Below are 26,683 nucleotides of genomic sequence, written 5' to 3' on the forward strand. Positions count from 1 at the left end.
TTGTATCTACCTTATCAATAAACTTTCCTGTAGAAAACGAATGTATCGATATCGATAGAAAAGGTAGGAGTAGCACAGCCGAAAATGGATTGACACTACACTATTGACAGAACACAAAAATTCACTACTGCGCACAGCGAGTTGCGTGCTTGCGTGACATATTCTCATGGGATTAGTTTGTGTCGACACAGAGAATATTGTTTCGCTGGACTTCAGCGACACAGTGCAGCAAAAACTGACACAGAAGTATTCGTGGATAAACCCTGTGTGGGCTGCAAGTTTCCAACTGGCACAATAGCAAGTTAAGCACGGTGCATAGCTACATTTGTCTTGTTGGAAAACTAATTTGGCAGACAAAATGGATGAGAATAATGTTGCCGTTTTGGCTATTTTAGATAATCAGTGTAAGTATTCATATGAATGTTGGGAATGGTAAAAGGGTACTGAAAGCTGTATGCAAATAACGATTGATATGTTCACAAATCACAATAAATGAAAGTAAAAACATGGTAACTACTAATGCATGTACCTAAATATATTTGATTTTATGAAAATGTTTTGATAGTAATTAACATATATTATTTTATAAACCTGCATTTTCTAGGTACCACATCAGTATCTCCATACAAACCAAACATGGGAATTCCTACCTACAATCAAGCACATACAATGACCAATATGCCTCCTCATCCTCAAGAGGACCCAGACCCGAGTGAAGCTAATAAACAAAGTAAATCAGTAGATACTAACAAAAAAATAATTAGATGACTATAATTCTTGGCTGATTAATAAAATGTATTTTTTCTTTATTTTAGATGTAATTTGGACTAAGAATGCTACATTAATGCTTTTAAGTTTATATGAAACCAAAATGCATGTGATGGACAACCCCAAGAAGAAAACTAAAATGTGGAAGTCTATAGCTGAAGAATTGAGATCATTGAATGTCGAGGTATGAAAAATAGAATAAGTACTTATGCGAAATTGCGAAACTTATATTTATAAAATTTTACATATTTTATTTTACCTTTAAAGGTCACCCCAGATCAAGTAAGATGGAAAATAAATGCCCTTACAAAAAAATACAAAGATTGCATAGAAAATGGTCAACAGATGTCATTTAAGTATTTCAATGAAATGCATCAAATTCTCGGTCGCTTCAGTGATGACAGTGTGACATATAGATTAGCATCAGGAGTGATGCAGAATCAAGAAGATATGGAAAGAGATCCATCATTATTCAAAAAAAGAAAAGCAGGTACACAATTTAGAAATTTACGGATGGAACAAAGAGCCAAAATACAATTAGATAAACAATGGGTTGAGTATTTAAGAAGGCAAGAAGAACAGAAATTAATCAGGGATGAGAGGTATGAAAGGAGTTTAAAATTGAAAGAAGAAGAACTACAACTGAGGCGAAGAGAATTAGAAATGAAACAAACATTAGCCTTTAAGCGGTTACAACTGAAAGAAAAAAAACAAGAGGAAATGTTAAGGATAGAGAGGGAAAAGTGTGATTTACTGAGAAAATTGTTAGCTGATTAGTGTGAAAACGAAAGTTATGCATTAAGTTGCAAGGCTGGCCCTTGAACTGTTTGTTATTGATCCCACCTTGAATGAATTTTTTTATTTACTAGCATAATAATCCGAGGTTCATCTGTTAGTATGTACTATGTACAGATAAATTTTTTTATTAAATTATACCTCAGGTGTATATAAAGGAGATAAAAATTACAAGAAGTGTTATTAAACAAAATCAAACTTTACATTATTTATTCTATACTTACTTATATTAAGTAGAATAAAAGTATACAGCATCCTTGATTAACAGTCTTATTCATTTTCTTCAAGATGATCATTTTCATTTATACAGTAGTTATGTAGAATGCAAGCAGCAACAATGGTGTCTGTGATAAAAGCTATATTTCTATATACAGTAAAAAGTTTTATTCTGCGAAATCTACCTTTGAGCAGATTAAAAGCTTTATCACTTATCTTCCTAGTAGATGCATGTATTGTATTATATTCTCTCTGTTGGGTTGTTAAACGCTTGTTCTCTCGAAAAGGCGGCACTAGCCATGGCAGAGCTGGATAACCAGAATGTCCAACAAGGAAAGTATCATGTGGAAATAATGAATCTCTGCTAGCCATTGCCGTATTGTATAAAGGTGACTTCCTCAAAACCCGAGCACAATTTGAAGATCCCGGCTCACCACAAAAAATATTTGTAAATCTCATGTGGGAATCCACAGTTGCTTGCAAAATTATTGAATAATATCCTTTAGGGTTGCAGTAGTCTCTTGCATTTTTAGGTTTTTCTATTTTAATGTTAGTGCAGTCAATAACTCCTATTGTATTAGAAATCCCAGTTTTCAACTGAAAAGCATCACAAATTGTTCTAAATTCAATATAGTTTTGTGGCCACTTGATGGCATCATTTAATTTTGTTAACATCCAAGCTACAACTCTTCTTATAACTCTGAAAGTTGATGATATAGAGATATCGAATTTAGTAGCTATAGGTGTTAGTGGCTCAGTATTTGCAATAAATGACAAGAAAATGTAGAAACATAACTTAGGTTCCAACGGCTTCAGTCCAAATTTGTGTGATGCAATAAATCCTGATTTTTCTAAGTCATCTGAAACAAAAGCACAAAGTTTACTCCTAGGTATTTAGAATGATGACTAATTGCATGAAAGTAGTAGTAAATTTCTAAAGAATTATACCAATAAGCCGGTAAGCTGTCTTTCGGGAAAGTCGCATGCGATTCTTGAATTCACCATCTGTCCACGAATCCACAATATGAAGATAATCATCAACTCTTCGACGTCTCAGTCTTATTAAATATTGCATTAAAGGAAAAAATAGCGTATCTTCTTCTTCGTTCTGGCTCTCGTACTCAGACGAATCATCTTCAGGTTTAAGGCTACAGACATCACTCCAGCTGCCTGAATCACTGTCCTCGCTGCTATAAACTTTGGTCTCTGCTAAGAAGAGAATAGCTTTAGGGTCAACCATTTAGCTTTTGCCTTATTTTTTACTATTTATGTTATTTATCATATCAAATCAAAACAAAACTTAAACAGAAATGTCAAAATTCTATTACGGCAAAAGATGGGCAAAAGTGTCAAGTGAAATCACATTGATAACTCGATTAATTCGATTCGATATTACGACGTAAAATTTGAAATACTTAACAAAATTGAACAGAAATACAATATCAGTTTTCATTAAGATTTTGTTCTCATAATAAGCTGCATGGCATTTAATTTTTAATAGTTCCACATTATTTATTTATATTATCTTCTATTGTATTGTTCAAGACAATTCTCGATAGTAGAACAACCCTAAAAAGCAATTTGTAAAAAAAATATTACAAATTGTTTTTGGTATATAAAAACAAAAACTATGGCTCCTCTACACGATGGGCCAGCGCTGGCCACTCCAAGGGACGCAGCCATGCGGTAGAATGAGATACCAATATCACTTGCTCCCTCTAACGCATAAATGAGCCCCTTGGAGTGGCCGGCGCTGGCCCATCGAGTAGAGGAGCCATAACAGACGAGTTTACCGGATCGCGACTTCGGTCCGGTCCAAGGCCTGTTCGATCGTGTGAAAAGTCAATATATATAATATTTTATTTATTCGCGGTCCGGTACGCCCGTCTGTTACGGCTATAAGTATTTTAATTTTATTTTCTACACAGTGTAGTCTAAACGTCAAATTAATGCTTACAGAAAAGAAGTAAAATCTAAAAAATGTATTTATGTGCGTAAATAAATAAGAAATGGACGGAAATAACGAGGACTATGTTGAGGAAATACTACAGGAAAGTGAGTATTTGTACAGTAATATTTCTGATATTGTTAACTCCGTTGTTATGGAAGACAAAATTAACTTGTATTTATTTTTTCATCTTAAATTCGCAGATCAAAACACGGATTCAGAAGCAGCAGATTACAAACATATATCTAATTTAACCAATAATATAAGTAAGGAAATAGAAAAGGATTGCTCAGGCGAAAGTTCGGATAAACATAGTAAGTTGTTATAAGTAATATATTTTTTTATACTTACATGATTATTGTATTGCTTAGTTAATGCTTTTTTTTTATTAAAACATCTATTACTTACATAAATTTATATTCCAGGCGCAGCTGCAGTTTGGACTACTAGTGCCACTTTAACACTATTGAAACTGTATGAAGCGAACATTGAAATGGTTGAAACACCTAAAAAGAAAACTAGATTATGGGTTGCTATATCTGATAACTTAAAAAGCTACAACATAGAGGTAATGTTGCTTTGATAATATTTCTTTTTAGGGTTCCGTACCCAAAGGGTAAAACGGGACCCTATTACTAAGACTTCGCTGTCTGTCCGTCCGTCCGTCTGTCACCAGGCTGTATCTCACGAACCGTGATAGCTAGACAGTTGAAATTTTCACAGATGACGTATTTCTGTTGCCGCTATAACAACAAATACTAAAAACAGAATAAAATAAAGATTTAAGTGGGGCTCCCATACAACAAACGTGATTTTTGACCAAAGTTAAGCAACGTCGGGCGGGGTCAGTATACTGGAATCAGTTATGTAACGCTGCCATACATGACCCAAAAATTTTTTATTAAGCTATGAGCTTCATCACATCTGATATATGAGTAATTCTAAGCATTTCTACCCTGGGGTGGGGGGCAGGGTGGGGTACAAAGACGGCCGCCACCCGTCATCTTTAAAAAAGATCTATTCTGATCCTGGTGGGTACTAGGGCAAGTTTCGTATCATTTTCGTATAAACCAAAGACGTAGAATTCATTGCTGATATTTGTTTTTTTCAGTTTCATAGTAATTTTACAAGAAAAACGTAAAAAGGTGAAAAATTTGGTTGGAGATTTTTGCTACGCGGAGCCGAAACTACAAAAGATAGAAAGTTGAAATTTGCACATTAGATTACATTTATAAAGTGTACAAGAGATAAGAAGCGATTTTGAGAAATTCAACCCCTAAGGGGGTTAAAAAGGGGATGAAAGTTTGTATGGGGTTCATATTTTATTTTAAGCTAGGAATTTGAATCTTCGTAAAACAATATATTATTAAAATACAAGAAAACTAATTTCAGCGTTTTTGAAAATTCATCCCCTAAGGTGGTGAAAAAGGGGTTGAAAGTTTGTATGGATATCAAAAAAAATTTCGAACGCGGTACTTGAATCTTTGTATTTGGGGATATTGTTAAAAGACAGGAAAAGTAATTTCAGCGTTTTGTAAAATTCATCCCCTAACAGGGATAAAAAGGGGTTGAAAGTTTGAATCCATTACAAATCCGAGTAGACACACATTTCTTATTGCCTCCCAGGCTTGAAATGCTTAGAATTACTCAAGGAACATATGTGATGAAGCTCATAGCTTAATAAAAAAATTTTGGGTCAACTTTATAACTGCTTCCGCTAGTACTTGGATGGGTGACCGTTTTCTTTTTGCATTTTTTCCGTTTTTTTTTTGCTTTATGGTACGGAACCCTTTGTGCGCGAGTCCGACTCGCACTTGCCCGGTTTTTTTCTAAATTATATTTGATATTAAGTAAATATGTAACGTTCCACGGGAAAATGTGCCTTATGGCGGCAGTCGCTTATGGTGTTTTTCACAAGAGCATTGTGAAAAAGATCATAATACTAATATGCGGCTACGCCTCGTAAGCACCATTAAGTACCTTCACCCGTGGGACGTCACATATGTTAAGCTTACTCTTTACATGTGTTTTTGATCATATTTCTCATAATTTTAGATGACTCCAGATCAGGTTCGGTGGAAAATTAATGCACTTACAAAAAAATATAAACAGGCAGTTGATAGTGGACAAAAAAGGTTTAAGTATTTCAAAGAAATGAATAATATTTTCGGCCAATGTGAAGATGAAGAAGATTCTTTCAATTCTGAACATGTCCAGCGTAAAAAGCATTTCCGGAAAAATAATCTCAATATGTCCCTGAGTGAACCAAGTCATATGAGGGGTAGTTATGAAAATAAAGCTACAATTGAACTTCGGAAGTTAAGATTGGCTAATCGTATTGAAGCTGATAGATCGCAAAGCAAGATAAATTTGGAAAGACAATGGTTAGAATATCTCAACAGACAAGAAGAACAAAGACAATGGAGGGACGAAATGTTTGAAAGAAGTTTAAAATTGAGGGAAAGAGAGTTAGAGTTAAGAAGAAAAGAATTGGAATTGAAAGAAGCCTTTGAACTGAAAAAAGTGCAGCTAAAAGAAAAGGAGCAAGAGGAACTGCTGAAAATTGAAAGGGATAAATGCAACATATTAAGTAAAATGGTGGAAAAACGAAGGTTGCCCAATGTACAACAGTAAAATGGAACATTGTAAGCGAATACACATTGTAAAAAAAATATTTTTACCATTAAAATATTGTGCATTAACTTCTAATATGTTGTGTTTTTTATTTCTTAAGTAGCATATAATCAAATACACCAAGAAAAGTCTGCAGCGATTTTGATAGCCCACGCGGTGCGAGTGTTATTTACTAATACAGTCATTATATGTTTTGAGACAAACAAATTAATATAGTTTTCAAACCTGTGTGACGTGATACGTCTAGGTGTACTGTTTAAAATTCACCACTCTCCCCCCCCCCTCCACCTGACGCTCGACCCCCCCTCACCTTGAAATGTGTCCCCGTTGGTAGTTTTTTGGCATTCTCACGAAAACTATAATAGATATCAAAAAAGTGTCAAGGACAGAATTAATCCTCATTAAATTTAGAACAAAAATGGTCTTATGTGTTTTATTATAAGTTGGACGGTATTCAAGCTATAAGTACTTGTATAACCTTAAAATAACAAAATAACCATACTAGTATGACGAAATGCAGAATATCTTCAAAACGGCTAGACCGATTTTAATAAAATATACCTAAAAAATCACCGCAGTGAAGCCAGCTATCAAACAAAAGAAACTACATCAAAATCGGTTCATCCGTTTCGGCGTTACGAAGTCACAGGTAAACAAACAGGTAAACAAATACAATTTTTTTTCAACTGCACCCAATAATTTTGTAAACCGATTAATTTTGACCAATTATTTTAATGAGATCATGTCCCTTGAAGTTTTAGCTTTACGAAAAGTTAAAAAACATGGAAAACGGCCCAGTATTTTTCAAATTATCGGCATTTTCCCGATTTGTGAGTGGTTTCGTGTTATCACGCGCACGAGTTGCCCTTGACCCCTATAAAACGGGGGGTAGGGGAGGGGTTGTTATCAGTCACTTATCAGAAGTTGACCGGTACACATATCCGCATATTTTCCCGTAAAGAAGACCTGTGAAAAATGGAAACCACTGAAGCTGAAGTCTGCCAAGTCGTCCAGCTCAGCTCCTGCAAGAGGGGCGTAGCCAACGTTCAGTAGCTGCCACGCTGAATTTAAGTCAATCTACAGTTTGCAGAGTTTACCAGAGGTTCCAACGGACTGGATCCTTTACTTAAAGACCAAGAAGCGGCCGCAAAAAGTGTACATCAGAGAGGGACGACCGCTTCATTGTCACAACATCTCTCCGAGATCGACACCTGACAAGCGTTGCCATCCAGCAGCGTCTGCGTGAGATACGAGGAGTGGCTGCCAGTGAGTGGACAATAAGAAGAAGACTTAAGAAAGCGAACTTGACATCCAGGAGGCCTGCAACGGGGCCCAGATTGCTGGCGCGACACCGTACAGCCCGAAGAGAGTTTGCAGAAAATCATATGGACTGGACCATTGAGCAATGGACCGCAGTTCTCTTCTCGGACGTGTGCAGAATATGCTTGAATGGATGTGACCGAAGAGGAAGAGTCTACAGAAGGCCAGAAGAACGGTTCGCCCAATGTTGCTTCTCCGAAAGTCGCGCCACGCCAGGCACGAAAACCAGCTCTGTTCGCGCGTCGTAGGAAACGTCGTCCCAGAACATCACGGATCCACCGCCATAGGCGACCCTTTCGGAGTAGCAACATTGGGCGAACCGTTCTTCTGGCCTTCTGTAGACTCTTCCTCTTCGGTCACATCCATTCAAGCATATTCTGCACACGTCCGAGAAGAGAACTGCGGTCCATTGCTCAATGGTCCAGTCCATATGATTTTCTGCAAACTCTCTTCGGGCTGTACGGTGTCGCGCCAGCAATCTGGGCCCCGTTGCAGGCCTCCTGGATGTCAAGTTCGCTTTCTTAAGTCTTCTTCTTACTGTCCACTCACTGGCAGCCACTCCTCGTATCTCACGCAGACGCTGCTGGATGGCAACGCTTGTCAGGTGTCGATCTCGGAGAGATGTTGTGACAATGAAGCGGTCGTCCCTCTCTGATGTACACTTTTTGCGGCCGCTTCTTGGTCTTGAAGTAAAGGATCCAGTCCGTTGGAACCTCTGGTAAACTCTGCAAACTGTAGATTGACTTAAATTCAGCGTGGCAGCTACTGAACGTTGGCTACGCCCCTCTTGCAGGAGCTGAGCTGGACGACTTGGCGGACTTCAGCTTCGGTGGTTTCCATTTTTCACAGGTCTTCTTTACGGGAAAATATGCGGATATGTGTACCGGTCAACTTCTGATAAGTGACTGATAACAACCCCTCCCCTACCCCCCGTTTTATAGGGGTCAAGGGCAACTCGTGCGCGTGATAACACGAAACCACTCACAAATCGGGAAAATGCCGATAATTTGAAAAATACTGGGCCGTTTTCCATGTTTTTTAACTTTTCGTAAAGCTAAAACTTCAAGGGACATGATCTCATTAAAATAATTGATCAAAATTAATCGGTTTACAAAATTATTGGGTGCAGTTGAAAAAAATTTGTATTTCTGTGTTTACCTGTGACTTCGTAACGCCGAAACGGATGAACCGATTTTGATGTAGTTTCTTTTGTTTGATAGCTGGCTTCACTGCGGTGATTTTTTAGGTATATTTTATTAAAATCGGTCTAGCCGTTTTGAAGATATTCTGCATTTCGTCATACTAGTATGGTTATTTTGTTATTTTAAGGTTATACAAGTACTTATAGCTTGAATACCGTCCAACTTATAATAAAACACATAAGACCATTTTTGTTCTAAATTTAATGAGGATTAATTCTGTCCTTGACACTTTTTTGATATCTATTATAGTTTTCGTGAGAATGCCAAAAAACTACCAACGGGGACACATTTCAAGGTGAGGGGGGGTCGAGCGTCAGGTGGAGGGGGGGGGGGAGAGTGGTGAATTTTAAACAGTACACCTAGATGTATCACGTCACACAGGTTTGAAAACTATATTAATTTGTTTCATTTTCCCATACATTGATTACATAGAATGACTCAATTATACATATCATAATTTCATAGAAGTATGACGTTTAAAATAACACTTGCAGAAAATCGCTGCAGACTTTATTTTCTTGGCCTAAAGCGCCCTCCAGACTATGGGCGTGAATCGCGGGCGAAGCCGCGAACGCGAGTGTGGAGTCTAGTTCTCTGATATGCGAAATCGACTCCAGACTCGCGTTCGCGGCTTCGCGCCGCGATTCGCGCACGAGTGTGGAGCGGGCTTAACTCTAGCTAAGGTATATAATCAACAAGCGCAAGTTGGCTATAATAAATCGTATCTGTGTGAAAAGGACAGCCTGCAGTCATTATTGTAACTTCGTCATCTGCCTCTCTATCGCTCTTGCATATTCGAGCGATAAACTGCCAAATAGACGAACGAACACGTCGTTTAAGTGTCGCGGACATAGCATAGCCAGATAATCTTGACAAATAGGACACATGATTTAAAAAGTATTTTAATAACTCTCACATGTTCTTTTAGGAAATAAATTAATTTATAAAAATATACGACCACATTCTCATTTATTTATTTTTCTTCTTGGGCTAGGTCATTTATAACATGAATATAAAAGTAAAATACAAAAACACATTAAAAAACAACAAAAAATAAGAATAAACACATTATAAAAAACCTAACCTAGGGTGCCGCCAGCAGCGGGGCAGGGCCCAAGCTGCCTACAACCCAAGGGCCCAACGTTTTCTGTTCTCTTTCACGACGCAGCAACTAGTATCATTTCTCTCTCCTCGCTCTTTTAAAATGCCGTTTGTCAATAAAGGACAACCATACTGTTGACAACAAGGGCCCAACCTTTTCTGTTCTCTTTCACGACGCAGCAACTAGTATCATTTCTCTCTCCTCGCTCTTTTAAAATGCCGTTTGTCAAAAAAGGACAACCATACTGTTGACAAGGTGGACTTCAAATCAAGTGTTGCCTTTCTTGATGCGCCCAGGCTGTGTATGTGTGCGTAAAAGCGTATATGTGTGCTCTTTTAGGGATGTGAAAAGTCGATATTAATCATGTTATATATCGATAAACGCTACACAGCGGAACGAAATAGCGATTAATTGAAGCTTCATTATCTTCGTTAAACATAAACATAATTGACATGTTAATGGATAATGAATATATTATAATATAATAATATAATTCAATTATTGCGGAACACCTACTTTAGGAGGTATTTATGTATTTTAATTAAATATCTGAACTTTCCCTTGGTTCCCTGCTGGGGCGTGACTAAATTGTGATCTGATAACCACAATAAAGAATAAAAGCGTTTTTGGTCATTTTAGGTATCGTTAAGCCTTTGAAGTAAAATTAAAATTGCAAGAAATGTCGATAGTTTATCGATATTACTTTATCGACATGGCTACAGCAACGTGGGCCTCATTGTTAATCGTACACTAAACAAAAGTGGCAACAGTGACAGCTCGCTGAGACACCGTCTATATTATATATTATGTCTATGCTACAACCACATTATTATTAGGATATTATCAGGTTAGCCAACATAAGTAAGTAAATTGTCTAAGGACGCGGACATATTTAAATTTAACTGTAATTTATTATCTATGCCAGACCCAGAACTGCCAACATTAGATACCCCGCGCTACGCAAAATTCTATGGCGATTGTTGTATTAAAATCATTTATAATTGTGTAAAAACAGTGATGACCGACTTAATATACAAACGATATGAAAAATCTTTAGGTCTTCTTACGACACGATTCGTTTCATTATTACAAAAAGCCAAGGATGGGGTTTTGGACTTGAAAATCGTGAGTACAATGCTGGGTGCTGTCAAATCAATTTTGGCACGAAAATAAACATTTTGAATTAACAGTAGCATTATTCTGAAATATTGTTATTAATTTCAGGCTACCGATTTATTGGCTGTAAGACAAAAGCGACGCATATATGATATAACGAACGTATTAGAAGGTATTGGATTGATAGAAAAACGAAGTAAAAACAGCATACAATGGAAGTGAGTATAATGTCTTGCAGATTGTCTTTATTGTTCATAAATATTTTTTATTGTATTTAATTTGTATCATGATGGTGACTAATTTTAAGGTTATATATTCACAGGGGAGCAGGTCCAGATGGAAATGCTTCGGACATTGGAGAGAAAGTTATGCGGCTGCGGAGACAGATTGGACGGCTAGAGGAACATGAAGAATTGCTTGACAAGTATGTTTAGTATACATAAGTTTTTGCTAATATCAGCTGTCACATCTGGCTGTTAAATGCCTTATTAGTACTAATGGTTAATACGCTGCCCGATGAAAATAAGGAACAGAGGTTGAAAAAAGCAACTAAACAGAAGTGTTCAAATAACCATCTACTCCTAGCCGTTTTCGGCTACAGCGACTGCTATGCTACAGCTGAGAGCATTGCTGGTGCGCTCTCAGGTGACTGACGTAGCCAATCCTTGCAGCAAATGTGCGGCCACATTTGCATGTCAGCACCCCTCCGACGTAATTATACGTGATGGCCACAGGTGGTCTGGCCTTTAGCTTTCTCGTCACGCTTAACGTCGAGCTCTTTGCGTCGGCGATATTCAAATAATAATGGTTGAGGGTGTACTGTTAGCAATTTTTTTTTGTAAACTTCCATTTTAGTTTTACTATAAATTATTGTAATACGTTTTTAAGTGAAATATTGTACTTATGTTCAGTTTCTCATTAAATTATATAAATCCTAAAGGCAGGTTAATTACATTCTGTTGTATTTCTTATTATTCATATAAAAACTAGTCAAATATATCATTATTGCAAAATCCTATTATAATTTGCTTACCTTAGCTTTTTAAGCATCTGACACCTGTTGTTATGATATAATTATTGTGACTCAAGCAATTTTTATTTCATACTTTATACAAATAGTCTAAATAACCTGTTTATTATCTCATTACAGACAAATCCATTGGATAGAGCAGAGTATTAAAAATGTATTAGAGGATATTGACAATGAGCCCCTCGTTTATGTCAAAAAGAATGACATTGAGCAGTGCTACGAAGAGAGCCAGGTGCTTGTTCTGGAGGCTCCCATTGGCGCCAGCTTGGCTGTGGCAACTGCACCAGGCAAGGTAAACATCTTCTTCCTCGGTCCCTCATTGCTGAGGATCGCGACCATGTATGCTATGTATGCTCCGTCTCCACAGTGTGCGATCATAGGCCATATACGCACTGCATGTTGCCGCCAACCACCCTCTTCACAACATCAGACTATCTTGTGGGTGCTTTTCCTCGCGCTCGCTTGCCCTCTATTTGGCCCAAGATAATCTGCCTGGCAATCTGTCTGGCAATAGCCTTTGGGTTAAAATGGTCTGGAGATTTAAATAATAAGCTAATGCTGTTTTTCACAATTTTCAGGGCAGAGAGCAGCAATTCATTCTACACGTCAAATCCGTCGATCCAGTTGGCGTAATTCTGTTATGTGACTCAGATAAAGAAAAGGTATTTATTTTACTTATAGCATTTTAAATAGTAAATTTTTTAATAGCGCCTCCTCTAGTTTAAGGTTTGGTTTGTGTCCTCTTGTTTATAGTTTAAAAAAATATTGACTCTAATTAAAATTAGTTTAGTATCCGTTGGAAAGATAACAAAAAGTCTGTATAGATTCTGATAAATGATCGAATGGTTAGCAATCTGGTTATCTTCTAAGTTTGAAGGCTCCGTCACATTGACGCGGAAGCGTTATGGAGCTGTCGCGAGGCGGTGATGTCCCATTGAGCGCGGTCGGCGGATTGAAAGCGTTTTGAACGCGGAGCCTACGCCTACGATTGTAAATTACCTACGCCTACGGGCAGGGCCGTCTTAAACTATGTTGGGCCCTTGGGCACATAAGAATTTGGGGCCCTTTTGGAAAGTAAAGAAAGCTAATTAAACTAACATTTAACTACTATGATTTTCTATTTATTATGGGTAATCAAATAATGATGCTTGTTACTGTCTGTCCTTCGGGGCCCCCTGAGGGTGGGGGCCCTGGGCACGGGCCCCTCGTGCCCCGATGGCAGACGGTGCTGCCTGCGGGCAGGCGGGCGCAGGCGGCACAACCGCTCCGCCTCAGATCCGCGCCAATGTGACGGGCGAGTGACCGCGACCGCGCCGCTTCCGCATTCGGTCGGCGTACCAAGAGCGGATTGAACGCGGCGAATTGGCTAATGTGACGTAGCTCATAACGTTCTGTGCATTCCCAGTTGCGCGGTACCGCGCGCAATACGCGTCAATATGACGGAGCCTTGAGACATACATAAGGCGTTTGAAATTCTGTTATGTTTCAGGAAATTGAAGATGTAACCATGCAGGACAGTGAGGTTCAAGACATAACAGACAACTTTGTTCATTCCCTTGATAGTGATGGTAAGTAATAATAATTTCCACACTCCAATGTCAGGCGTGGCCAGGCGTGTCTCACTCCGCGATTTCGTCGCTTTGCTACAGGTAGCTAAAAGTGCATCCGTTCGGCCCCAAATTTGTGGTTTGCCATAAGCCGCGTGTGGCGCTGTCGCCACCTAGCGGCCATATCTGTGCTGATCGTAACAGACGCGTTTTGTTAGAGAGTGAGTCTTCTGTACTTAGTACTATTATTATTCTGTGGCGTAGCTCACTCCGCGATTTCGTCACTTTGCTACAGGTAGCTAAAAGTACATCCGTTCGGCCCCAATTTTGGGGTTTGCCATAAGCCGCGCGTGGCGCTGTCGCCACCTAGCGGCCATATCTGTGCTGATCGTAACAGACGCGTTTTGTTAGAGTGAGTCTTCTGTACCTAGTACTATTATTTATTCTGTGCCAATGTTAGCAACTCGTGTCGATTTAAAATACTCCCTTCGGTCGAGTTTCACTTACTCCCCGCTCGTTGCGAATTGCCTACTTTTCGCACTTGTATCGTAATATTCGTAATGTAATTCTTTTGTTCTCTTCATAAAAGTAATAGCATTGATGTAACATATGCCCACAATATTGGTACATCTCAAAAATACGTTACGGACGATTTTTACTCCCGGCGATGTAACCATGCAGGACATTATGTATAGGTCATAGGACGTAGATATTATATTATTACTAAATTAATGTATCCTTTTCAGATTATTTACTGCGATTGAGTCCTCCGGTGACCAAGCAAGACTTTTCATTCTCTTTGCGGGATTCCGAGGGTTTATGTGATCTCTTTGATATTCCTTGTTAATTTAGAAACTGATCTCTACAGACTTTTTATGTAATTGTAATATTTTCAAAGACATTTTATATTTTGTTCTCTACTTTGTGATCATGTTGAAATTGACGTATGTAAATAATTAATCGTGTAAATAAAAATCAAGTTCTTTTTTGACAGTTATTTTAGGGTTAAAAATAAATTAAGTCAAGCTTACATTGTGTTTTATTTCTTATTCTTAGGTTTTTTAGGATTGGATACAAATCTATCAAGGACACCGTACGATATTTTCGGTTTCGTTGGCTGCACTGGTGTTTCCAAGGCCTTTTGTACTTCTATAGCTTCCTCGATATATTTCTGTAAACAAAAAAAGGGTGTGTCAATAAGAAAAAATAATAATATCTCGGGTATAAGCGTGGTATTCCATATATTCCATCTGCCTAATATCAGTGTGTCTGTCTCATTAAGCAAAATGTGAGACAAAATACACATTGGTCAAAGAAATTGGACAGGTAGGTAGGTAGGTAGTAACTAGTGGAAGATGAAAGGGTTTTTCCCTTTATCAGCCGGGAATTTCAACCTTTCATACATATGTGGTGGCGGTCAAAAATCGCGACTGCGAAGAAATATTTCCAACCCAGAGGAGAAACTAGGCCATGGGATTGGGCCTAGTCCGGTTTCCTCACGCTGTTTTCCTTCACCGAAAAGCGACTGGCAAAATATCAAATGATATTTCGTACATAAGTTCCGAAAAACTCATTGGTACGAGCCGGGGTTTGAACCTGCAACCTCCGGATTGCAAGTCGCACGGTCTTACCCTTACCGCTAGGTCACCAGCGCTTCACCCTTGTGTTCACAATAAACATTTAAGGGTGCTATTCTACCTATCCCATTTCTTTGTCCAATGTGTATTGCGTCTCACATTTTGCTTTAATGAGAGAGTGAGAGGCAATGACATTGGAAAGGTGGAATACCACCCTAATCAGAGAATCCACTGCCCTTGAAAATTGATAATGGTTATAAATGATTCAAGATGTTTCTTACTTTTCTTGACGCTTCCTTGATGATCTTCTTTCTTGCAATATTCGTTTTACCTTTGTTCTTGCGTCGAGGAGTTAAGTCTACCTTTTTAGGTCTTACATACTGTAACGAAACAAAGTTAGGTTTACTATTTTATTTATTTCCACAGGGACATGATTCACATGATTCAGTGCAAGTGTGAAATAGATTTCTAAATGTAGCATCCTATATTATTAGTCACCTAATTTAGAAAAGTCTATCTCGCATCGGAAGCTCCGTTTACATTGTACAAGTTTCTCGTGCCGAAATGTCATAGGTATGGTATATGACATAAAAAACCCACTCAATACATAATTTTTATGCGAGATAAAAAAGATAGGCTATTAGGCATGATCACATTCTCCTATACTGCAAAACGTAATTCAAGACCAAAAAAAGTGAGACAATGTTGCCATTGCAATAATTTGTTTCTAAAATTGTAAATTGCTTTTGATAAATAATCACGCTAAGATAATTTATTCATTAGTAATTTTACTCCTACTATTTAAAAAAGGACTTTTATTTATTTATTTGTACATAAATACAAGACGCGCTAGTAAAAAAGTGGCAACATTTCTTACTTTTTTTGGCCTTGAATTACGTTTTGCAGTATAGGCTACGATAACGTCATACTATACTCGCAATGAGAGAGTTAACATGATTAACGGATCCACGCTGTTACGTCGTCGCCCAAATCTAATGTTTAATTTGTCTTTGGTACTTCCCCCTCTGGGTTGGATGGTCAGATGGCAGTGGCTTCTAGTGCCTTTGTCAAATCATGGGATTAGTTGCCAAGTGGACCCCAGGCTCCCATGAGTCTTTGGTTTTTATTTGTAGTTTCTTTGTATTGTTTTTTTTTTGTAGTTTCACAGTGCCTTGGTTTTACTGTAATGCTGTGTTACTTATTTGACTAATAAATAAATAAATTATAACCCTTCGTATGTCGTATGTCTAAGCACTGATCAGTGCGCATGAATTTTAAAATCCAATAGGTTTAAATTCGTTCGCACTGTTTAGTGCTTAGACACACAGCGTTGCTTATCATGAACAGTGGTACAACTAAAAATGAAATGCTATTGCATTTAATATTCTATCTTTTACTGGTAAGATTGAAAGTCGAATGGCATTTCATTTTGTTTTGTGTCACTATTCAAGATAAGCGTCGAGCTTTAGTCCTTTTATGATCCTAGCGAAAGACATCACTCTCAAACTCTGAAGTTTCTTACCAGTAGTTTCTTCTTGGCCTCCATCTGCTCCTTCATGGTGGGTACGTCGACCTCGGCCACCTCGAAGGGATTGAGCGTGATGAGCTCGGGCGGTATCTTCTCGAGGAGGGCCTTCACTTCGGCCTCCTTGCGCTGTTTCTTGGTCTGGAACGGATTGCTTTCTAGGGCGTCGAAGTTCGGCTCTCCGCTGCCTGTGAAACAAAAAAGAAAAAAATATTAGATACTTTTATTTTATTTCTGACACTAAGGTGTCAAAGGTGTAAAGTAAGCTTTAGGTTAAAAATATAAAAATCGCTAGCATCATTTTAGAAGCACCATAATCTGGTGACTTAAAAATCTATCCAAATAAGCCACAAAAATCAAAACTGTGTTCCTCTTTACCCATTCAGAGGCTAAGCACGTTTTTACGCGACTGGTGCGATACATATTGGTGCATGCTTGATGTGTCCTGGACCAGTCATGGGCAATTTCTTCGCGCACAAAACGGCCAGTGTAGATATGCCTCGCATGCGCCGCCTCGGAAGAGGCACGGCAACACTGGCCGTTTTGTGTGCAAGGAAATAGCCTCGCGCGTATGCTCGCTCTGTGTGGACACTGTGGACCATAGGCGTACCCACGGGGGGGCAGTTGCCCCACCCTGGTCTCTGACCATAAGCTAAGAATTTCTGTTTCAATCGTACCCTGTTACAACGTACCCAGCCTCCCCTACTTCTGCCCCACCCCTTAAAAAATGCTGCGTACGCCCATGCTGTGGACCCGGCTATACGTATAGATACGCAACTGTAGCATACAAGTACCCATCAAATGAAGCAGAAGAGGGTAATGATTTTTGAGTGTATAATCCTAATTTAATTTGTGTGCAATGGCACAGGGCGGACACGCCATACATCGAAAATCATTTGCGTTTATATGTGTGCACGGCACGTCTGTACACGCGCCATTGTGTGAGTAAGTGGTTTAGGGCTGACTCGTGCGGCGCGCGGGGAAGGCGAAGCCGAGGTTTGCCGAGGCCGGCCGAAGGACACGACGGCGAGCGGCCCGCTGCGTTGCATGATTCGACCGAAATACGTAAAAAAAAACAAAATATAGGTTTATGTTTTATTTCGCTCCAATTGTTGAATTGGCTTTTTCAGTTTATAGTCCTGCACGTACTTGGACTTTCAACACGCCATTATTAAAATGTACCTTATTGTTGATGCCTATTGACTATTTTATATAACATACATAATTATTTCTTAAATTCTTAAAATTAAATTAAAAATCAAACGCGAATGTCCCGCGACCAACAAGTTCTTTTTTGTGAAAAGAGTGTTAAACTAAAAATAAAACATTTACGAGGAATATCTGTGTAGAAGGTCTAGTTACCTTAGGTACTTTAAATATTAAATGTTGGCTTAACATTCACAAATTCAACGAACGTGTTTTAATTCATATGATATTATTATTTTTACGCAAAAGTATAGCCTTATTTACTGATACATATTTCGTCTCTTTGGAAAACTATATTATTATTCATTTCTACAATAAGTAGGTATCCGTACTACCCGTACATCGCACAATACACCGGCATTTTGAACGTTGCGTCATCGCGTCGCGGCGTCGCTAGCCGAACTGAGCGTACGTCAGGAGTCCGTCAGAACTCAGTCGCGGGGCGAGGTAATCCGAGTCGGGACGGGGCGGTGCGTGTCCGTTCTGTATGATAATACTATTACTTATGTGGCAATGGATGGCTAACGTTGGCCCTTAGTTCCATATTTAACAGTTGGTTATTGAAATTAAGCTTACCAGGTATAATGATGCTTGTGAACCCTTTAGTCGTGCCTATTCCCAGTACATCCTCATACGGGCAGAACTTGAAATTGCAAATGTTCTTCCCCATCCTGTGTCTCATGTACGGTTTCACTGTCGTCTGTGAGCAGCAGTTGCTAAAATAAGAAAATATTGAAAATTAATATTTAAAAACATGAGATTGGAAATTAAAAAACCGGACAAGTGCGAGTCGGACTCGGACTCTGAGGATTCCGCACTTTTTAGTATTTGTTGTTATAACATCTGTGAAAATTTCAACTGTCTAGTGTCTATCCATCACGGTTCATGAGATTCAGCCTGGTGACAGACAGACGGACAGTGGAGTCTTAGTAGGTAATAGGGTCCCATTTTTACTCTTTGGGTACGGAACCCTAAAAACCTCTTTCTTATCTACTCTGATGGAACATCGGTTAGCAACGTGTTTGTGATACATGTTTTGTGTTTCCGTCGTATGCTTAGTTAGGTCATCTCTGCCAGCTCGAGCTGCGCGCTACGTTCGTAGCCCATAACATGTCTCCTCCTCAGCTTTATAGCGAAAAGTGTCTACGAACAGAGAACCCGCCTAGCGGGTCGCCAGCACTCTAAATAAGGCACTTACGAAGTGTATGGCTAGTTCTTGTTCCACGTCATTTACTTAGCAGTTCGTTACTTACTTGTATACCTCAACTACGTCATCCAAGCCCACCGCCAGCATGTCTTTTTGCGAGAATGTCAGGTCCGCGGGGGCGCTTCTGAGCTTGTAATATTGCACGGGCCCGTCCAGGTTTCGGATGTCGTATATCTTCAGGCTACGGTCTACGCCTGATGTGGCCATGTACCTGGAATTGATTACATATAAAGGTAAGTAGGTATTTATTACAATAATTTATTTATTTATTGGACACAAAATGAGCCATCATGATAAAAATATATAAGTAGTTATTTTAGTCTAGCGCCAATGACACATTCTCTTTCTCTCAGCAGGACACAATTTTGGCAGTTAGGTTGTGCATTGATTCATAGTAGTGAGAAGAGGGCCCCCGAATAAATGACAGAAATACAACTAACGCGGCGGTATATTTAATAGCTAATGTTATATAGTCGTTCGTATCGTAGCTGGCCCCGAACGGCCAATCCTTTGTCTATTGTTAAGTGAAACGACCTACGATTAGCCGTTCTGAGCGGCTACCGCGAAAACCGAAATTCGCAAATTGCGGGGATCTTTCTCTTTTACTCCAACGAAGGCGTAATTAGAGTGACAGAGAAAAATTCCCGCAATTTGCGAACATCGATTTTCGCGGTTATAGCCCTGGGCCAGCCTACAAATCGAACAACTATACTCACATGCCTGTTATCCACAGCTATCGCCGTCAATGTAGGGGTTCTGGGTCATGACCGAGGTTTGTCCTAGATTGTAGTAGCTACTGTTACTCACATGCCTCTGTTATCCACAGCTATAGCCGTCAACGGTGACTTATGGCACAGTATCTTTGCCAAAGGTTCCTTCACCGTCGGCGACCAAAGCGACATGACTCCCTGCGAGTTGCCTTACACAACGTGCCATTGTAGGGGTTCTGGGTCATGACCGAGGTTCGTCCTAGATTGTAGTAGCTACTGTTACTCACATCCCTCTGTTATCCACAGCTATCGCCGTCAACGGTGACTTATGGCACAGTATCTTCGCCAAAGGATCCTTCACTGTCGGCGACCAAAGCGACACGACTCCCTGCGAGTTGCCTATGCATAGAGTGCCATTGTAGGGGTTCTGGGTCATGACCGAGGTTCGTCCTAGGTGGTTATTGTAGTGGCCGACGATCTCTCCTATGGAAACGTCCAGCCACGACATGAAGCCGAATTCATTCTGTAACAAGTTGACATCAGTTCAAAATATATAATAGCTTCTGCCCGCGACTTCGTCTGCGTGGGATGATGAATCACACTGCTATATACAGGCTGGCTAAAAATAAGTGCATTCCCGTTGCCAGGGAGGTTTTGGGATTAGACTGACCAACTTTTACTATGGGACCAACCTCAAATCGTGAAAAATAATTTGGTTGTTTCATACATTTTGGCTGGTCAATTTTCTTTGGGAGGGTAAATTTTTTTTGGCGATTTCTGGGTTGGCCCCATAGTAAAAGTTGCTTATTTACTAAATGCACTTATTTTTTAGCCATCCTGTATAAATTATAAACTGAAATAGATATCATACCATACACTAAAGAATGGGTGGTCTTGGTCACTATTTTAGTTTATAAGCGAGTACTTACTATAATATACATATGTACCAGTATATACTAAAATATTGGGTACTTACAACACCAGCCAAGAGGAAGTGGTACGGCAAAAACTCCATCCTCAATATCTTGTCCATTCTTTTAACACAGTGTATTTCAATGCCGTTGTTGTCATAAATATATAACCACTCCTTCTGGGCTACAGCCATCATTGTTTCTACGTGCAACCAACTGTAAAATTAAATGGATTAGTTTAAAACAGCATTTCCCAAACTGAATATTGAGTGGGCCCTGGAACCACCAGGGCATCTGAGCGTTACCAATAATATTTTATGCCCCCTTTTTAAGACGGCCAAGAGGTGGGTCCGAATTTGGTTGGGTTGTGGGTTGGAGCCCAGTCTACTTTGGGAACCACTGGTTTAATAGGTCTTTTTCATAAGCAGTTAAAAAACTTACAACCATATCCGCAATTATTCGCGATTGTCCAAGGTAAACAGAAAAATATTTAAAAGTGCTTCCAATTTTACAAGGTATTCCTGTGTCAAGGTATTTATGTGCCAATACTTGCCTCACATCATGTATGGATTCCATAACATTGATCTCACAATGCAGTTTCTTGGTGACCCAGTCGAAAGCTGCCAAATGTCCCTTCTTCCCTCCCAACAGCAGATGTCTCCCGTTGCGGGTGTATTTCATTCTGTACGGGCCAAAGTCCATGTTTAGGTCGAATATCTTGGTCGCTGCTGTGATGTCCACACTGTCTCTGATCAGGTCTTGTGTTATTTCTGTAGTTTTGCCATCATCCTCAACTTCAACGTAGCTGAAACATTAAGAATTAAATAAGCTTAAATATTTACTGGTTTTATTAAGAGTTCAAAAAAAAAAGTAAAAAAGAGTTTTATACATTTGAAGCAGTTTTATTTACTAAATTGTCTAAAGAAACTTTAATGGCTGAGCAAGATTAATTACCTACTATGTAGTAATTAAACAGAATGGAGTATTGTGGTATGTAAACACGGAAGAAAGAATGAGAGTGCTGCGCTTCTTTCTTTTGTGTATGTAAATATTTATATGTAGCTTTGGAGAACAGGTACTGGATGATTTAGCAATTATATTTACCAATTAAAATGCAAATTCATTACTTTTGTCACAGGTTTCAAAAAGTTAAATGACCAGAGTTAGACTTAGTTAGCTTAGTCTAACTCTGGTCATTTAACTTTTTGCAACAGCAACAGTCTGGGCTATCAAATTCGCTGCCCAGACTGTGCAAGTGTTATCGCTGCCAACTTAGCCTGGTCTACCCTACAAGTTGCTCACCCTTGCTCCTCAGTTAACAATATTTCTGCCCTGGCCGCCTGGTGTTGAGCATAATTATATATCTTCTCCTTCTTCTTCAGTTTATGAGCATGCAGCGGATGCCGTACCCCCTTCCCCACCCCCTCGCCACGGGAGTGCTGCTCCAACTTGTGGGGGTTCACTGGAGCTTTACCAGGATAATTTTTTTTTCTATTTTTAACACGCTTATTTGGAACTGGCTTGTTGCTCTGGGCATTGGCATATTCTTCTTGTTTTTTCTATAAAAAAGTGCCTATGTTAGTGACAGACTCACAGATCAACCATATACACACCACACATGATATACATAATAGTTTATATACTGACTTTTATTCACATTAACATGAAAAACTGTCTAAGTAAGAGTTGGACTCTCACACGAAGGTTACCATCACGCCAAAAACGGCAAATAAAGCACGTTTGTTGTACAGGAGCCCCATTTAAATATTTATTATAATTCTGTTTTTTATTAATTATATTCAGTACTTATGTATATTTTTGAACGGATCGGTGAGCAACAAGATTCAGGGCTATAACCGCGAAAATAGAAGTTCGCAAATTGCGAGCATTTTTCTCTGTCCCTCTAATTACGCCTTCATTGCAGTAAAAGAGAAAGATCCCCGCAAATTGCGAATTTCGGTTTTCGCGGTAGCCCCTCAGTCCTGTTACGAGAAAATAATTTTGGAAGACATTAATAGTATATGACAGTTAAATATCACAGTTTTTAGAAACAAAGGTATAATTGACGAAATATTTAAAGTAAGCCGATCTTGTTTTTTAGCAGTTCTAAATAATATTAAAGTCTATATATATGGCATAGAACTAGAAATTCTGTTTTTAGTATTTGTTGTTATAGCAGCAACAGAAATACATCAAATATCATCTGTGAAAATTTCAACTGCCTAGCTATCACGGTTCACGAGATACAGCCTGGTGACAGACAGACAGACAGCGAAAGGGACCCTTTTTTACCCTTCAGGTACGGAACCCTAAAAACTAAATTGGGTTTTAAGGAAAGTAAACTTACCTGTTTATGCTTTAGTTGGAACATCAATCGCTTGTTGAATTTTACATTATACACTTCTTCCTTTTGAATTCCAGCTTTTTCACTAGCATCATTTGCATTGTTAGCATCTATTTCAAAGTATCTCTTCTGTAACAAGGACAAAAATACAAGAAGCTACGCCAAAGTAGCGTAAAATGAGGCTGGTTTGTTATGTTATGATATTTTTTGTCGACCAGGCCACAAAATATTACCTATAGATAGGGCTGGGATTGGTCAGATCAGATCAGCCAGTTAGTAGGTAAATGATTTAAACTCGTAGGTAAATTAAATTCCTACATATTGTGTGGTCAACAATATTTTAACTCGTTAAGGGTGTCTTCGAAGTTTATTGAAGATACATTTATTTACAAACCATTTTAAAGTACATACCTTCTTTTCTTTCGGTTTCTGTCCCATTGAGTTTTCCTTCAGTTTTGGTTTCATAGATTCAGGCTTCACAGCCTTGGGCTTCATTGTGCTCTTTTACTTCGCCGTTTACACAATTTATTAAATAACTTTGTACACCGTAAACACTAACATGTGTAAAGTTTGTGAATATAAAGAGGTTATCTTTTTGACATACATATATTGAATTGTGACGTTTGTGACATTTAGTTAAAATGTTGCCATATCAAAATAATCAGAATTGTTTTATTAGGTGATTTTCTCATCGTCGCTTCATCCCGAAATGCACCACGTCCCTGAACACAATGGGCCAGTGTGGACCAGTCTGGGGTACGCATTTATGCGTTAGAAGGAGCAAGTGATATTGTTATCTCATTCTACCGCATGGCTGCGTCCCTTGGACTGGCCGGGGCTGGCCCATAGTGTACAGGTGTACAGGGGCTTTTAAACATGGCAACAATTGTATTTATATGGAATTTTTTAGTTTCATTTTATTTAATTTCTTTCTATTTTAAGTATTTTATGTCCAATTTATGTCACACTTAAAATGATGGCTAATAGGAGATAAAAAAAACAGCTTGTCAAAAAAAGAGTAGAAATTAAAAAGTGGCAACACTGTAGTGTCGTCCCGTTTTCTTATATTTATTGGTTTGAAAGGGACGACACTATAGTCGCACCAATAAAAGTCTGCAGCGGATTTGATAGCCCAAGCAGTGTAAGTGTTATTTATACGTCATAATTTCATTGAAGTTTGACGTTTAAAATGACACTTGCACTGCGTGGGCTATCAAAATCGCTGCAGACTTTTTACGGTCTAACTCTACAGTGTTTACACTTTTTAATTTCCACTGTTTTTTGCCAAGCTGTATCCCAAAATTTCTATTGATCCTTTCATTCCGTTACCGTCATACAAAGTCTACGAAAAATGGTAACGGAATGGAAATAATATATTTATAGACGGTCAAGCAAATCTTGTCAGTAGAAAAAGGCGCCAAATTTGAAAAATGTAGGCGCAAAAGGACAGCGTCCCATAGAAAATTTGAATTTCGCGCCTTTTTCTACTGACAAGATTTGCTTGACCAAGTATATACCATGTATAATTGTATATACCTAGGTACATAGACAAAACCACTTCATCAATAAAAAAAGGCGCGAAATTAAAGTTTTCTATGGATGGACAACCCTTTCCTTTCTAAATTTGCCGCCTTTTTAGTCCTGTTACAAGGGCTAAAATTATGTTTAGATCACATTATTTAAAACGATCTTCAGGGAAATATATGTATGTAGAGAATTAGGGAAAACGCCTGAAACATTTATACTATTCAATTACTTTGCCCATAACCACACCAGCACACCACCACAGAGTGGCTACCGCGAAAACCGAAATTCGCAAATTGCGGGGATCTTTCTCTTTTACTCCAACGAAGGCGTAATTAGAGTGACAGAGAGAAATCCCCGCAAAGCCTAGGAACGGAAATAAGAAGGGGAAAACCATGGGTAAACAAAAACTGATGCGATAATCTTGGTAGGTATTTATTATTTTTATTCTCTTTAACAACACATACTCAATATATTACAGAAACGTATATGACAATCAGAGTAGTAACATAGTAATAGGTTTTAGTATTTAAATGCGAATATAAGTAGGTAGTATCGATTTCAGTGTACCAATGTGGTTGCGTGAAATAATGAACAACAAACGAGACATCCGCATCATAAACAGAATTGTGTGAAAGACGTCACCTACTTACAATTGTAAAACAATGATTGCACACATGGTAAGCACAAATAAACGTACATTGCAAATTAACTAACTCGAGTCGAACAAGCTATCACATTCCGTAAGGTCGATAACAACAAATAAGTCGTAACACGTAACATAATCACAGTGAAGTGAACATTGGCTAACAAAGAAAGTATTAATTTAGTCCTAAAATTATCAATTAATGACTGAATTAACTTACCCGATCTAATGAGATCTTACGTCCTAGTGTAAACGTCTGGCGACGTAACAACTACATATTCACAATGTTATTTACAAAAAGTGACTAGAAGGTCCTTAAAGGAATAATTATTTCGTTCGATAGGTATCCGGGCGGGCGCTCCGCGGCTGAAGCATTTGGCACATCCCAGGGTGAGAACTTAAACAAATATTTAACACTTGTCCTTATCACCTACTAGGTTTATGATAAAAATCTGAGTCTGCTTATTTATAATTTTCACTAAACCCTGGCCGCAGACGGCAGCCTGTATCCATAGACGAATTAATCTTTGTTGAAAGTACAATATTTACATTATTGAAATCGTTATGTGTGTTGTGGGGCTAAAATCGCTTACATACAATAGTATAAATTTCTTCCCTAACAATTACATTTATTTTACGCATATACGAGTAACGGTGGTTAAAATTCATTTATGTATGTAAGCTTATGTTTAAGTCCATCTTATCATTAAGTTAGAGCGAATCTTCGTGATGAAGTCACCGAGAAGTCATCGTATACAACGGTTTACAAAACGAACAGACATCGTAGTTACCTAAGCGGAACACATCCGAGAATAGCTCGCGTGAGCGACACTGCACACAGTTCAATTCGGTCACGAATCGTCACTTAATCTATCGATTTAATTCGAACACTGTCGATCTTTGGCGCGTAGTTCGCACAATTAATCGCACATTAGTTCAATTGCACTAAGTCAGTTCAGTCGTATTAAGCGCTCGCTGGCTCACTGGCGCTCGGAGTCGGCGGCGCTCTGTGAACCTTAAATGGGCGTCGGGAGCACGGTGAAGTCCTGTAGCGCATTTTTGACGGTCTCGTATATAGGGCGGTTCTCGTCAGGGCAGTACCCGTCGGGCGAGCAGAGGGTCTGCAGCTTGGTGAGGTAGGAGTCGAAGTTGTCGTGCGCGGGCTTGTCGGGCGGCGGCGGCGGCCCGCCCGCCGCCGACGCCGGCGCCGACTCGCCGCCCGGCAGCTTCACGTGACCCAGCAGCGTGATCACGTTGTTGCGCAGACTCTCGTAGTAGTCTGTGAGGTTATTGTTCCGTTGGGATATCAACTGGCTCTCCTGCAAACAACAACAACAGGAATTAAAGTTTATGAT

The 26,683-nt window shown here is 38.9% G+C and overlaps 6 protein-coding genes across 13 annotated transcripts in view; 3 read left to right on the top strand and 3 right to left on the bottom strand.

Moving 5' to 3' along the window:
* The first annotated feature begins 113 nt into the window (after window positions 1–113).
* On the top strand, window positions 114–1,577 carry LOC134665028 (uncharacterized protein KIAA2012-like). Its single transcript, XM_063521801.1, has 4 exons — window positions 114–404; window positions 605–730; window positions 816–952; window positions 1,036–1,577. The coding sequence occupies exons 1-4, from the start codon at window positions 359–361 to the stop codon at window positions 1,543–1,545; spliced, it is 819 nt and encodes a 272-aa protein (XP_063377871.1). The 5' UTR covers window positions 114–358; the 3' UTR covers window positions 1,546–1,577.
* Window positions 1,578–1,816: 239 nt separating this feature from the next.
* LOC134665027 (uncharacterized) lies at window positions 1,817–3,082 on the bottom strand. The gene is made up of 2 exons (XM_063521800.1): window positions 2,728–3,082; window positions 1,817–2,639 (listed from the first exon to the last, which is right to left on the bottom strand). The coding sequence occupies exons 1-2, from the start codon at window positions 3,017–3,019 to the stop codon at window positions 1,834–1,836; spliced, it is 1,098 nt and encodes a 365-aa protein (XP_063377870.1). The 5' UTR covers window positions 3,020–3,082; the 3' UTR covers window positions 1,817–1,833.
* Window positions 3,083–3,708: 626 nt separating this feature from the next.
* On the top strand, window positions 3,709–6,438 carry LOC134665029 (nuclease SbcCD subunit C-like). The gene is made up of 4 exons (XM_063521802.1): window positions 3,709–3,834; window positions 3,931–4,041; window positions 4,153–4,295; window positions 5,783–6,438. The coding sequence occupies exons 1-4, from the start codon at window positions 3,789–3,791 to the stop codon at window positions 6,359–6,361; spliced, it is 879 nt and encodes a 292-aa protein (XP_063377872.1). The 5' UTR covers window positions 3,709–3,788; the 3' UTR covers window positions 6,362–6,438.
* Window positions 6,439–10,912: 4,474 nt separating this feature from the next.
* On the top strand, window positions 10,913–14,708 carry LOC134665031 (transcription factor E2F4-like). Its single transcript, XM_063521804.1, has 7 exons — window positions 10,913–11,110; window positions 11,210–11,319; window positions 11,424–11,525; window positions 12,252–12,423; window positions 12,710–12,793; window positions 13,621–13,699; window positions 14,425–14,708. Exons 1-7 carry the CDS (start codon window positions 11,003–11,005, stop codon window positions 14,523–14,525), a joined length of 756 nt encoding a protein of 251 aa, XP_063377874.1. The 5' UTR covers window positions 10,913–11,002; the 3' UTR covers window positions 14,526–14,708.
* Window positions 14,700–23,755, bottom strand: LOC134665030 (WD repeat-containing protein 46). The gene is made up of 11 exons (XM_063521803.1): window positions 23,570–23,755; window positions 23,162–23,287; window positions 22,117–22,373; window positions 21,368–21,619; window positions 20,880–21,030; window positions 20,191–20,426; window positions 19,240–19,404; window positions 18,563–18,702; window positions 16,778–16,968; window positions 15,537–15,635; window positions 14,700–14,849 (listed from the first exon to the last, which is right to left on the bottom strand). Exons 1-11 carry the CDS (start codon window positions 23,651–23,653, stop codon window positions 14,718–14,720), a joined length of 1,833 nt encoding a protein of 610 aa, XP_063377873.1. The 5' UTR covers window positions 23,654–23,755; the 3' UTR covers window positions 14,700–14,717.
* Window positions 23,756–25,101: 1,346 nt separating this feature from the next.
* Window positions 25,102–26,683, bottom strand: part of LOC134665038 (myelin transcription factor 1-like protein) — a 315,775-nt gene continuing 314,193 nt past the window's right edge. For 7 of the 8 annotated variants that reach the window (XM_063521813.1, XM_063521814.1, XM_063521815.1 and 4 more), the window contains one exon: window positions 25,102–26,647. In XM_063521813.1, the coding sequence (XP_063377883.1) occupies window positions 26,345–26,647 (303 nt within the window). In that variant the 3' untranslated portion in view covers window positions 25,102–26,344. The remainder of the gene's footprint in view (window positions 26,648–26,683) is intronic. The other variant, XM_063521817.1, reaches the window with a different exon arrangement.

The sequence above is a fragment of the Cydia fagiglandana genome, chromosome 6 (genome assembly GCF_963556715.1).
Source record: "Cydia fagiglandana chromosome 6, ilCydFagi1.1, whole genome shotgun sequence".
Lineage (NCBI taxonomy): Eukaryota > Metazoa > Arthropoda > Insecta > Lepidoptera > Tortricidae > Cydia > Cydia fagiglandana.